Genomic DNA, 14,381 nt, shown 5'->3' with positions numbered 1-14,381 from the left:
GTTAATTACTTCAGTGTCTTTTACCATATTAAACTGAAACAACCCATTTAAGTTGTGTAAGCCTCCTATGCAATAAAGGGCAGTAGTTTGGTGGTAGGGCAAACACTTCAAATGCAGTTGGTCCCAGGCAACTCCAGGTGGGGCTGGGAAATACTCCTCAAATCTTGAAGTGAAATGGCTTACTGCAGTCATTATTGAATTAGGTGGATCAATGGGCTGACACTATATAAAGCAGACTCCTAAGTGATGCAGCAGCAGTCCTTTGTGAATTGAACCCATGAAAAGACATATTAATTGTATGAACTAAGAAGCCCCAGTGCACTTTGGTATTAAATTAACTGGTTGCCACTGTAATTCCCAGTTCAACCATAGAAATACAGGGAAGAGTAAAACTCTTTTTGGTAACCACAGAGTGGTTGGAAGGTCATTTCAGATTCCTGTGTAACTGGGAGAATGCCTGAGGGCACTGACTCTGTTCTCTACCCCTCTGTATGAACAAGGTTTCCTTGTGAAACTGCTGGAGTAAACTACTCCCCAGGTGACCTTGTCTACATGATATTACAGGTATCAAATAATTCAGATCCTAGGCATAACAATGTGAAGGAAGTAGATTGATTGTGATCATGTACTTCTATCCACAGCGAGCTTCTACGTAGTCAGTAACTTATACTTTAAGCTTGGCCAGGCAATGTAGTGTGTAACCAGGAATGTGTGTGTGCCTCTAAATACCAGTTGCTGGGAATCACAAGTGGAGAGGGTGCTGCTACAATCATAACCATTTTGTGGGTTTCCTGTAGGCATCTGTCTGAGCTCTGTGAGAACAGGATCCTGGACTAGATGGGCCTTTGGCCTGATCCAGCAGGGCTCTTCTTATGTTATTGTATGAGTATGATGGGACCTTGCCAACAAAGGTCCATATAGTTAAAGCTATGGTTTTCCCAGTAGTGATGTATGGAAGTGAGAGCTGGACCATAAAGAAGGCTGATCGCTGAAGAATTGATGCTTTTGAATTATGGTGCTGGAGGAGACTCTTGAGAGTCCCATGGACTGCAAGATCAAACCTCTCCATTCTTAAGGAAATCAGCCCTGAGTGCTCACTGGAAGGACAAATCCTGAAGCTGAGGCTCCAATACTTTGGCCACCTCATGAGAAGAGAAGACTCCCTGGAAAAGACCCTGATGTTGGGAAAGATGGAGGGCACAAGGAGAAGGGGACGACAGAGGACGAGATGGTTGGAGAGTGTTCTCGAAGCTACCAGCATGAGTTTGACCAAACTGCGAGAGGCAGTGGAAGACAGGAGTACCTGACATGCTCTGGTCCATGGGCTCACGAAGAGTCAGACATGACTAAACGACTAAACAACAACAACAGCACAATGATGGGAAGAGGCAAGTAGTGTACCTGGAGCAACCTCTGACCCTGTTCAACACCAGGAAACCAGCCTTAGTAGGAATGCATAGTGCACCCTGCTCTTTGTTAGCCTTTTTTTTTTGCTGGTAGAAAACTAGGGCAGGCTGCACAGCATTGCCTGTGTAGACTGAATATCAGATGTGCTGAAATAAATAGATAAGTGATAAGCTGGTCCTGAAGCTGACAAGCGATAAGAGGAAAATTGTTATCTGTATTCTCAAGGGAGGGAATTGTAATGTGCAGAATCCGTAGAGACTGCTTTCAAAACAAAAATAGGTTTGTCTGTAGTCTCTTGCCGACTGGAATCGAAGTCCGGACTTAAAAGGCTTAGAGCTAAAATTTCAAAGACATCTGTGGGCTTTACCCACATGACTTCCTTTAACTTTGAAGTGAGTCATATGCCTAAAATCATGGTTTTGTGAATTTACTTTTTAATTCAGTACACTGAATTACTCTTCATTATTTGGGGGAAAAGTTCCCTGTTGCTATCTGAATGTAGTGTATTAAATAAAGGAGTTAGCTGGACATTTCAGCAATTTATTCACAGTTACAAAATGTTCTCATACAGAGTCTTTCTCATTTTATTTATATGCTTATGGGTGAAGTAGAGATTCTAGACTACATTGGTAACTGTGAATAAATAGAAAGGTTTGCTGTGGCACAGAGTACATTGGTGTTGCTTTGCTCATATAACATTAAATTTACAGTTCTCAATCACTTGAGTTCAGTGGACTTCTTGGGGAGGAAGAACGGGATGTGAATTTAATTGATTAATCAGTACATACACACACACATACATACATACATACATACATACAAACATACATACTCCTAGGTATGTATAGGATTACAACCTAATTCACCCATATTGAATCCAACTTGTTTTGAAGGGAGGCAAACTTGAAAAAGACCAAATGTGCCATAAAATGTATTTAGGTTCATTTGTGTATTATCATGGAGCTTTCAGAGCATTTTCAGAGCATATAATGAAGGTCAAGAAGAAAGGCTGAGACTCCACAGTGAGGTTTTGCTTGTGTTTGTTTGTCTATTATATTTCCAGACTACTCTTTATCCAAAAAATCACAGAGTGGTTTATAATAGCCATATGAAAATAACAATAAAAGAGTCATAAGATAATAATTAACTTAATACAATCAACTACTTAAAAATTGATTTTCTAGATCCGTTTCAGTTGGAGTTTAGGCCTGGTTTTGGCACAGAAACTGCTTTGGTCACCCTGTATAATGTCATTTGTTGGGAGAGAGACAGGGGAAATGTGTCCCTGCTAATTTTCCTTGACCTCTCAGCAGCTTTTGATGCCATTGAACATGGTATCCTTCTGGACTGCCTTAGTGGGTGGGTAGCAGTGCTGTGTGGTGGTTCTAGTCCTACTTGGGTGGTTATTCCTGGAGGATGTTGCTTGGGGAGTATTTTTCAGCCCTGTGGACCTTCAATGTCAGGTTCCGCAGGGTATGATTCTATCCCCTATGCATGAAACTACATGAAAATGCAGAGGTTTATCCAGAGGTTTGGAGTATGTTGTCAGCAATATGCTAAGGACACAGCTCTTTACATCTGCAGGTGAGGCAGTGGATGTGCAGGACCGTTGTCTTGCCTTGATAATGGACTAGATGAGAGCCAACAAACTGAAGCTTAATCCAGATAAGACTGAGGCACTGTTAGTGTGTGGTTCCCTAGACCAGATGGCTGGGAGGTTGCCTGCTCTTGATGGGGTTACACTCCCTCTGAAGGGAGTACATAGCTTGGGCAGTACTCCTGGATCATCTGCTGTAGCTTGAGGCTCAGGTGGCCTCAGTGGTGTGGAGTGCTTTCCATCAGCTTGGGCTGGTGGCTTTATCTGGACAGGGATAACCTAGCTACTGTTGTCTATGCTCAGGTAGCCTCTAGGTTAGATTACTGCATGGTGCTATACGTGGGCTTGACTCTGATGACGGTGAAAGAGCAGATTATTGGTTTGCTTTTGTTTTTATTATGTATTCTGTGTTTTTTATATTGTGATTCTATGTTGTGAACCACCCTGAGATCTACAGGTATAGGATGATATAATAATAATAATAATAATAATAATAATAATAATAATAATAATAATACAGTTACAACTGTGCAGCAAAAAGAGCATTTCTGTTCAACTGGTCTCATCAAACAAGTAAGATCTATATCCTCTCAAAGGTTATGGGGCCAATGTTAATGTACCATTAATTTAAGTGTAATAGTGAAGCAGAGGTTTAAATAATGTTACATTGAAATCAGCAGAACAGACAAATGTTTAACTTTTATCCAATATGTACATGTCTTTCTGTAGGATAGGTCCAGATTAAAACCACTCTTCCCATCTAGTATTTGTTTTGCAAACAGTAATTAATTTGCTATGGCACAGTCAATTGCAAATCCGTTTTGGGGATAGAAAACTACAATAATGAAGTTGTTCCATGAACATGGCCAATTCCTGTAGCAAAACAGTTTTGACCCTGCAACAGACCAATGATTTTTTGCATATGCAAGTTCCATTTACACAGAATGTGATCTGAATCTACTATTACACAGTGTTACAACTCTTCCTACCTCACCGACCTTCATGATAGCAGCTTTTTCTCATTTCCTCCTGGGAATGTGCTACCTTTGAGGGGTCACTACATTCAGTGCTCCAGAACTATGTTGACTCTTATGCATATAATGCAGAAAGCATTACCTTCTGGTAGCCTAAAAAGACTAAATAATATGAGCCTTGCACTTTGTATATGCCAGTTGATAGCTATCTAATTTATAAAGGGGTGTCTTTATTTCGTTAATAATATGTAACTTGTTTGGATTCAGTCACTTTTAATTGATAAAAATGTATTTGTTTGCACAGAGTCATTTTGGTTGTGTGACAAGTATGATTACCTCAGTCTGTTAAAATTCACTGTTGTGAATTTTATCCCTAATCATACCTGTTTTGGTTTTAAGAACATGAATCAAGTATGTTAGGAAAACCTTTTGTCCTTGTGTGCAGTCTCTCTGTTTTTTTTTGTTTTTTACCAAAGAGCTTCATTAAACTTTAAGCATATACACTAAATTAAGCTAACGTGTCTATGATGTTTTTGTTGATTAAGTAGTACATGAGAATGATCTAATGTTTTCCCCCCTGTGGCTAATTTTCAAATTGGCACCTGTTACTCTCATTAGTCTTGAAGCCGAGCTGTATAGACTTGCTGACAGAGAGCTGAGTCTCATGCTGGTTAAACCATGGTTTGGATTTCAGTTGCTCTTTAAGAGTTTGTTAAGGAAATCTAAGAAGTTGCATCTTTAGATCTTCAATAAATAAGAAAGATTTGAGCTTGGTAGAAGAAAGTATATCTGTGCATTTACATTTGTGGTGGTGGTAGGAGTGGTTCCTGTGTATTCTATGAAATGGTTTGGTCTTGTGGATCAAAATTAATACATATGATGGACTTAGAGGATTCTCATCTCATTTTATATCTTAGCTAAAAAAGAGATTCACACTGAGAGTCAGTTCTCAGGTTCTCTTGTAATATATTCTGTTGGGTGAGATTTCATAAGATTGCCTTTTCAACTGAATGATGTGAAAAATAAACATTAGATTTGATCACTATAATGCCCCTTTTATTGAAAGATGTACCCAAGAGTGCACATGTAGAAAACAAGCTATTAATTTGTTTTCTATAGGGGTATTGGGAGCCACTCCAACTTTCTGGGAGGGATTGCTAATTTTTTGTTAACTGGGTGCGGTTTTCAGTCCTTTTTACTCCACCCATGAACCTGTTCTAGCCTGCTTTTGAAGTTGCCTGCAACTTGGGTTCATGCTGTGTTATAAATTGAAAGCCTAGCACCCTGAGGCTCTCCATAATATAGGAAGACTTGGTCAAATTGTAATCTTTCTTTCTTTTGACTTCAACCAGAGAAACAAGTTAATTTTCCCTAACTGTTACTCATTATATTCACAACTTCATTGTTAAAAGGAAGTTTCAGTTTGATGCATAAAAGAACTTTGGGAGAGGACAGCTCCGAAAACCATCAAGAAAACACATTTATCAAGTCACATTTGCTTGGTGAATCTGCCTAACTGCAGCAAAATACAAGAAGTTTCAATGGTATTCTCCCATGATAACCTGGCAATTCCACAGTGTGAATGAGTGTCAGTGAAAACACTTAAAGAGCACTGCTGGGATTTGAGATTATATAAATTAGGTTGAGATAATTCAGTTACACAATTTTAATCCACTAAAGATATTGTGTCTGACACAAAATTAGGTGTATGGTAGTCTGCCCAAGCGGGACACGGGTGGCACTGTGGGTAAAACCTCAGCGCCTAGGGCTTGCCGATCGCATGGTCGGCGGTTCGAATCCCTGTGGCGGGGTGAGCTCCCGTCTTTCGGTCCCAGCTCCTGCCCACCTAGCAGTTCGAAAGCACCCCTAAGTGCAAGTAGATAAATAGGTACCACTTTATAGCGGGAAGGTAAAAGGCATTTCCGTGTGCTGCGCTGGTGCCAGCTCGCCAGAGCAGCTTTGTCACGCTGGCCACGTGACCCGGAAGTGTCTCCGGACAGCGCTGGCCCCTGGCCTCTTAAGCGAGATGGGCGCACAACCCTAGAGTCGGACACGACTGGCCCGTACAGGCAGGGGTACCTTTACCTTTACCTTTACCTTTAGTCTGCCCAAGCACAACCAAACTACCAGTGTTGTGGAAGAAGTCCGGAATTGGTTAACATTACAACAAGAAGCATCAACTGAACAAGCTACATCAGTCCACCGCTATAAGGCTATATAAATCAAAATCCCAGCACCACCCTGTGGAGAAGTTTCACAAGTGTCTTTGCTACTGGTTTTTTTGCCATGTATGAGGGCTTAGCTTCATATAACTTTCTTACCAAATGCCAGGCAAGTCAAACCTGGAGGCCGATCTGGTCTGCTTCACTGAGACCTGGGTGGATGCGCAGGGTGAAGTTGGTCTCACCTAGCTGTGCCAACCTGGGTGCAACATCAGTGGTATACAGTGGTACCGCGGGTTACAGACGCTTCAGGTTACAGACACTTTAGGTTACAGACTCCGCTAACCCAGAAATAGTACCTCAGGTTAAGAACTTTGCTTCAGGATAAGAACAGAAATTGCACGACCATTAGCTAAAGTGGTACCTCAGGTTAAGAACAGTTTCAGGTTAAGAACGGACCTCCGGAACGAATTAAGTTCTTAACCCAAGGTACCACTGTAGTAGTAGTAGTAGTAGTAGTAATAATAATAATAATAATTAATAATAATAATAGCAGTATTGGATACTAGGGAATATGTATGCTGTTCTTATGGTGTTCTGTGTTGCCCACACTGATGTGTTGTGGGTATTTGTATGGAAATTGTTATGGTGCCCAAGATCTGTGGCCAGGGAAACCATACTTATGATGTGAATATTTTTGTGAAGTGCTAAACACATGCACTGTTCTTCCACTCTCCACGCAAATGGCAAGCTTTGAAAATCAATTCAGCATTCATGTGGTATACAGAAAATCCAACACATGTGGATCTCATCTTAGATTGGATGGGGGGATCACCTTGGTAGCTGCAGGACAACCACAATTCCCCTGGTTGGAGGAGGGGTTGGCACATGACACAGTCACTAACTGCCCCTTTCTCAGCCTTCCCCACTCCTTCACCAGAGTTACTGTGATTGGCACCAGCCCTGCTCTCCCCAGCTCCTCTCTTCCCAGACACATCTTATGTCCTTTGAGAAACAAAAAGAACCCCAAATTTAAAAGCACACAAGTTAAAAATCTGTTACAAATAATTCAAAACATTTTAAACAATTAGGGCAATAATAACAGCAAATAACCCCCCCCCCAAAACAACCCTACCCTAAACTATGCCCCAACCCAAGAGTCAGTTCAGCAGCCTCAGCAGACCCACCTTTCCAGGCTAGGTGGAAAAGGCCAACCAGGCAGTGAACAGGCGTTCTAGGGCTCATAGCCAATATTGTCTCTGGCCTCTTCAAAAACCTCAGCTTTTTGTAGCTGGAGTCAGTCAGGGCCCTGCCCTCCCAGGCCAGGTAGAAAAGGCCTGCAAAGAGCAATAGAGTAAACATACACTGTATCTATAATCAGTGTCAAAAAGTAAAAAAAAGTGGCATCCGCCCTGTGGAATGCTCTCCCATCAGATGTCAAGGAAATAAACAACTATCTGACATCTGAAGACATCTGAAGGCAGCCCTGTTTTTAATGTTTGATTCTATTTTTTATATTCTGTTGGGAGCCTCCCAGAGTGGCTGGGAAAACCCAGCCAGATGGGCAGGGTATAAATAAATTACTACTAGTACTACTACTAGTACTACTACTACTGCGGTTATTTTAAAAGGCAACTTAACTTCACAGGGTTTCCTAATATATTTATGTTTTACATGCTAACTATATTTAAAACCAAGCATTTGAGATTTCTTTTAAGTAGTATTTTTTTCTTAATTTCAAAGTATGTATTAAATTATTAGTATGGTGATGTGAACTCCCAGGCTGGAGCAGAGACTTGATGTTTATATGTATACCGCCCTAAGACCTCTGGGTATAGGGCGGTATATAAATTCAATAACAAGGAGGAGGAGGTTGAAAAGTGGTGTTAGGATGGTCAGACTTAGCAAGAAGCAAACTTTTTTTTTTTAAGTCATAATGAAAAGGAGTGATAATAAAATATAATGGATAGAATACAATGGGGTTTGATCTCCTGATCAAACACATTCATCAAAGTATCTGGAAAAGGTAACTCTGGGTGATTCCTTTTGCTCTGTGCCCCCTCCTCATCTGTGCAAGAGAGTTAGGGGGGTGCTAGGGAAAGAAGAATTATCCCAAACTCCCTTTCCTGCTTCCGCTGATGGAAGCGTTCCATCAGTGAAGCAACACCAACTGGATTCTATCTAGTATACATAACTAAACATGAAAAGCAATGACCAAAAGGAAGCCCACATGGACTGCAGTTAAAAATATGCATGCACATGAACCCCTCAAAATCAAAAGCTCTATTGAGGCAGCAAAGTTTGTTATGTGGGTCTTTTGTGTCCCGAGTGTGAAATTGCACCAGGCCATTCAGGATCCTTGCCAAAGAACAATTGGCACTGGAAGTAATATAGAACTAATATGTCCAGCTCTTTAGACAATTTGTGTCAAAGTTAACAATTACCTTCTGCTGCCCTGTAGTGACACCTAATTCAGAAGTGTCTTTGATAAGTGGCTGAGGATATTGGGCTGGAGAGGCAGCCTACATGCCTTTGGTGAGAGAAATAAAGAGGAACTTTTGAGGCTTGAGTGGGAATAAAGCCCAAGTAATCCTTTCCAAACCCCAGAGGAAGTGCTTTAAAATGAAATTCTGTTCCTGCTGACCTGCTTGCAGTGCAGTTCACATATGTTTATGTACATGCGTGCAATCTTGTTTCTTTCGCCTTCTCATAAGAGGGACATTTTTCAGTATGTGACCTTTCTATTACTTAAGTGAGTGAATCAAAAATAGGTACTTGAAAACATAATCTCTGCCTTATTTCTTCATATAAATACAACAGATGCTTAAAATGCAAACCCCTTCTGTGTGTCTGTTTATAAGGCCTGAAGTTACTTTTGTTTTGTTTCAGCCAAATGGCCAAAAGGCTGCCAGCAGTATGTCTGGAATGTTATTTATTTGGTACATTTCTAGGCTCATTCTTTGTAGCATTGCATACACCACAGCTAGGGGTCATTTACTTAAAAATGACCAATGCAGTACCCCCAAGCTGCACAGTTATTCTTCTCAATGGGGGCTTTGTAATAAAAGGGAGTGTCTCATTATGTACTGTAGCTTCTGTGCTCCCCCCCCACTGCCTTTTTTGTTCTTAATAATTTGATTTGGTTTGGGTGGAGGTTTGCGGAGGTGCTGTTTATTCTTGCTCTTTGTTCTCTGTGACTCTCTTTCTTTGCTAGGGCTTCAGTGTCTTGTGGTATCTTTTGTGATACTAGCTGACTTAACTCCATTTGACCTGCTTTTCTGAATTTTCATTTTAAGACGGTTACTTATAAATGTGCGAGTGTGTTTTTCCTCCAGCAGAAACCACTCTTAAAAACACTGCTCTGCAGACAGATCCAGACAGATAAACTTCTTTCAAGAGAAGTGTGGGTGTTCATACATTTTTGAGGGAAGGGTTGGGCTGCATAATAGAGGTTCTTTGGAACATGGATTAGTACATCTTGAAACTGTCTTCAGGCCATATCTGCACTTTACACATATGGGAAGAAGTTATGCCATAATCAAGGTGTAGCCCTTGATATGCCATGCCCCCTTTAGCTATATAGTTTGTGAGCTGACCTGTGCATTATGTTACATCAAACTACAGGAACAGCTTTGTAAAACACGAGAGCCAGGATGGTTAGAGTGTTGGACTAGGATCTGGGAGACCATGTGTCACGGTCCGCTCTACAGGTGATCGAAGTCCCGGCTGGGGACGTCAGGACCGGGGGCAAGATGGTGGGGTGGGAGCAGGAACGAGAGTCCAGAAGCCAGGGGTCCGAGGGTCAGGAAGCAAGGAGTCACAAAGTCGAGGTCTGAGGGTCGAGAAGCAGGGAGTCAGGAAGCCGAGGATCAGGAAGCAAGAAGCCAAACACAGCAAGGCAGGAAACGTGTTGCTGTGGCAAAGAGCCAAAGGGAAATGCTGACCTTATATCCTTTCCCAGCTCTTGCCACCAGGTGCAGTGAGTTACCAAGCGGCCTCACCTGTGCGGCCACGCCTTGCCTCTCCAGAACAAACTTAGGAAGGCCCCAGTCCTGCGAAGCCCTACTGGTCACAGGGCCTGGCTGCTGCACGCACTCCTGACACCAGGGTTCAATCCCCCTTCAGCCATGAAGCATACTGGGTGAACTTGGGCCAGTCACTGCCTCTCTCACCCTAACTTACCTCACAGGTTTCCTGTGGGAATTAAATGGGGGTGGGGAGAACAATGTATGCCTCCTAGAACTCTTTGGACAAAAAGGTGGGGGGGAAATGCAATAAAATAAATAATAAAACATAGCTAGGTGAAGAAGCAGCTACTTGACGTAAGATGCCACTCAGTAAGTTACATTTGAGAAGCAGAAACCCTGTGTCCTGTGATATTGGAACTCCTTTAGTTAAAATGTCACAATGGCAGGGCATATGACTTCCATTTTGACTGCTGAATGTGTTTAGCTGTATTCAGGAAGGTGGCCGTCATGCTGCCTGACTATCAGTGGAGAAGAAGTTGAGAAAAACTTCGGGATGGGAATAAAACTTACAAAAGAACACCATGTCATATACAAGCTTATGAAATTATATTCTCGTAACAAGCTTTTGAGGCAGTGTAGGTAAGAGATAGTGGCTTCTACCACCCTGTGACCTTAACCGATGTGCAGGTATTTTGACCCAGATCTTCCTGGCCCATGTCCATCACTCTTCAGATTTTTTACTTCACATATTCTCCCAGATTACAAGACAATAAAATTTTATCAATAAGCAATCAACAGATCAAATACATATAATGTGGGAGGGGAGGTTATTGGTTTGTTTTTGTTTTATTATGTATTTTCTATTCTCATTTTTGTATGTGAACCAACTTGTGATCTTGGGATAGAAGGCTGTATACCAATTTAATAAATGATAACAATAATGCGACCATATATCAGTATATCATAGAAGCAATAAAATTACATGCTTCCTTCAAATTTTTTCTTGTCAAAAAAAGAAGCTTTTATAGTTGTTTCACTATAGCTCAGCAAAGATGTGCTCTGCATGTTCTTGTGGTAACCTGGTGATTAATTTCCTGCTCTGCGTGTGTTAGGATGTTGGGGAAGGAGTTTATTAAGTGAATTCTTGTGCAAAGGTTGTGTTAGCTTTGTACTTTGAAACTTCCTTGTAGTTTCAGTCCAATTTGCAGTTGTTCTTCATGGGGAAGTGCAATCTAGAGTTTTGGGGCCACTTCGGAAAAGAACCTGCTCTGTCTTGCAGCTGAGAGAACACAAGGCAGATTAAGGTCAACCTCACTTTATGAAATATTTTGGCTTATCTCCAGCCCTGACTTGTGAATTGAAGACTCTGCTAGTCCTGGTTTTGTATTGAAAATTTTGCTGGTGTGGTTTCAGTCAACAACTGCATTTTCAATCATTTTCTTGTGAGCAAAGAAGATCTGCCATGTGTGCATCTTTAATGAAATAATCCCATTGTAGAATAAATGTACTAATTAAAATAAGCAAGAGTTATATAACATTGACTAGGTGTTTGGAAATAACATCCTGGGTAGGAACAACCTATAAATAATGCAACAAATTTTAGTTGTTTTTTCCTGAAGATTTATCTGCCCTTTACACCCCAAATCCTGCAAATTTTGTAAATAATTCCAGAAGTACGCTCACCATTCAGTTGTCTTCGAGGGAAATGTTACACCAGCAATTTGGTCCTGCTTTAAGTGTTGCATTTAATTAGTAAGATTTTAAAAGAATCTGAAATGTATTTCAGAGCGTGAAAAAAGTCCATGGTTTACAAATTCCAGCTAGCTATATTATTTATTCAACTCCATTTAATGCCTTGTATTAGATATTGGAAAGTGGCAAAGCAATGACTTCATTAGGCTACACAACAAAAGTGGCATGTTTAACAAAAATCCACTGTGTTCACATACACATAGCTGATCAGCCATCTTAGTAGGTCCTGATAGAAGCTGAAATGGGGAAGACTTGTTCAATGTTATTGGAACTGAGTTTTTTAAGAGAAGAAAAAAAGTCACAGATGCAACAATAAATAATATTAACTTAGTTGTAGGCAACCTTTCTGTATTTCAACTGCCATTTCCACGGTCCTCCTCAGATATTTTGCAGAATTGCCTATGACGTTTCTTTGGGTATCCAAACCCTTAATCCCCCAAACCTGTATCATGCATGTCAGGGAACTGCCATCGGAGCCAGAGGGACAGAAAGAGTTCACCCAGGTAACCCAGCCAGGTGTGGCGCCGATTTACGCACGAGCAACCCCTAGAACCATTACAATGCAAAAGGAGGCATTGGGTGGTTTATAGAAATGGCCATATTAATTTCATCCCAGAGAGAAGCCTATAGCTTGAAACAGGGATCATTCATCATTCATTCATTTTTCCTGTGGTACTTTGCTATAGCTGCTCCCCTACCCCAATTTCTGTAACATGTTAGAACAAAATCCATGTGCACTCAGGAATTGACACCTACTCTTGCACGTAGAATGCTGTACAGATCTAAGAACCCACTCATCGACAACTGACAACAGACACCCCCTCAACACCAATGCCTATTTTAGCTTCATTAGGTGCTCACTTTCCCACACTTTTTGTCCTAAAAGCTTAGAGTTTTCAACATTTACAATGTTCCTTTTTGAACGAGAGCCCCTCTCTCTCTTTTTTTTCTCTCTCTTTGTTTTCCCTGGTTGCTTTGATCATTTAGCCGAAAATACCTATGGTCTGTATTCACACCTGCCCTTCTTTTATTATCCTGGCTTAGGCATAAATGCTTCCACTGAAATAAATCAGCCTTGTAATTTGAAAAATATAAAACTTTGGTTTAAGTTACTTATTACAGGTAATAGCTGTTTGATGGTTGAATGTGAAACAAATGCTTGGCAGAATATTTAGCTTGAATCTCTGCCAGAAAACAATAAAGTGCAACCTAATTCCTAAAAATGTCTGAGCTATAAACTAACTGTCATGACATAGCATGCATACAGTAATAACAGGCTGACAAGGCTAATAAAGTCTACATATTGCTATAGCCAGGCAATGCATGCTGTAACAGGTTCATAATGTATTTTGTCCTTCATTCATATTATGCAGCCCACACATCATCTTCATGTCACAGAGCACATTATCTGGAGGGAGCCATCTCTGTGGAACACGCCTGTGCCATGAAATTGCTCATGCCTGGTTTGGCTTGGCTATTGGTGCACGTGACTGGACTGAAGAGTGGCTAAGTGAAGGATTTGCCACTCACCTGGAAGATGCATTTTGGTCAGCCGCACAACAGGTATGGCTCGAATAGTTGTTTTCATAATGTAGAAATAAGGATAACTTTCAGTTTACACATTTACAAAAAGAGCAAATAGACTCCCTGTTTAAGGATCTAAGTATTGCTATACTGGATCAGAACAAACATTTATCTAGTCCAGCACTGTGACTATTTTGGACAGCAGCTGTCCAGACCCCAGGGAATTTCACTAATAGGGTAGTAGGGATAACCTTACGCCCTTGGAATCTAGTAAACAGAGGTATACTGCCTCTGAGCAGGAGGAATCTGTTTGCAACTGTCTTAGGTAATGTCTTATCTAATCTCCTTAAATTTATCATGCCCTTGGCCATGAGCTCGGCTTGATTAACTTCCATATGCAGAGAAATCTGTTAGATGGAATTGTAATTGGTGGTACCTGAAATAATTTGCAACACTATCAAATGTTTCTGTTCTCCCTTTTATCTCTAATGCATTGGTAATGATGTTGTTATGCACTAATTTAGCTATGTAGATGCATCCTGGCAGGTGAAGTATAAATAAAGGTGTGAAAACATTCTTTATCATAAGTAGAAAATCAGTTGTTTGCTGATGAACTGGTAAATTGGTATATAATTCATTCTTCAAGACAACACTGTAATTATTCTTGTGGGTTGTGGGACAGGTATGTTATCAAAGAGAAGACAGAAAGATTTAGGGCAAAAAAATATTCTGACTTTCAAGGTTGTGACTAGCAGTATTATTATACTGAAATAATATGTCAACTGTTTTAACTGAATATTCAGTTAATTTTTTCCAGTCTGGTGTTCATATTCTTTAACATGTTATGTAGGAGTAGGAGAACCACACCTCATAGGGTGGGAACATGTATGGCTGCCCTATACTGACAGACCATTGATCTGTCTAGCTCCTTGTTAACTATGCAGGCAAGGACTCCAATGTTTAACTTAGTATTTAATCAATTAATTTATTTGATTGA

The 14,381-nt window shown here is 40.7% G+C and overlaps 1 protein-coding gene across 10 annotated transcripts in view; it reads left to right on the top strand.

Moving 5' to 3' along the window:
- AOPEP (aminopeptidase O (putative)) overlaps positions 1-14,381 on the top strand; it is a 181,308-nt gene that overhangs the window by 45,039 nt on the left and 121,888 nt on the right. For all 10 annotated transcript variants that reach the window (XM_053408722.1, XM_053408718.1, XM_053408723.1 and 7 more), the window contains one exon: positions 13,234-13,423. In XM_053408722.1, the coding sequence (XP_053264697.1) occupies positions 13,234-13,423 (190 nt within the window). The remainder of the gene's footprint in view (positions 1-13,233; positions 13,424-14,381) is intronic.

This window comes from Podarcis raffonei, chromosome 11 (genome assembly GCF_027172205.1).
Source record: "Podarcis raffonei isolate rPodRaf1 chromosome 11, rPodRaf1.pri, whole genome shotgun sequence".
NCBI lineage: Eukaryota > Metazoa > Chordata > Lepidosauria > Squamata > Lacertidae > Podarcis > Podarcis raffonei.
This window is presented reverse-complemented; position numbering and strand designations above follow the sequence as displayed.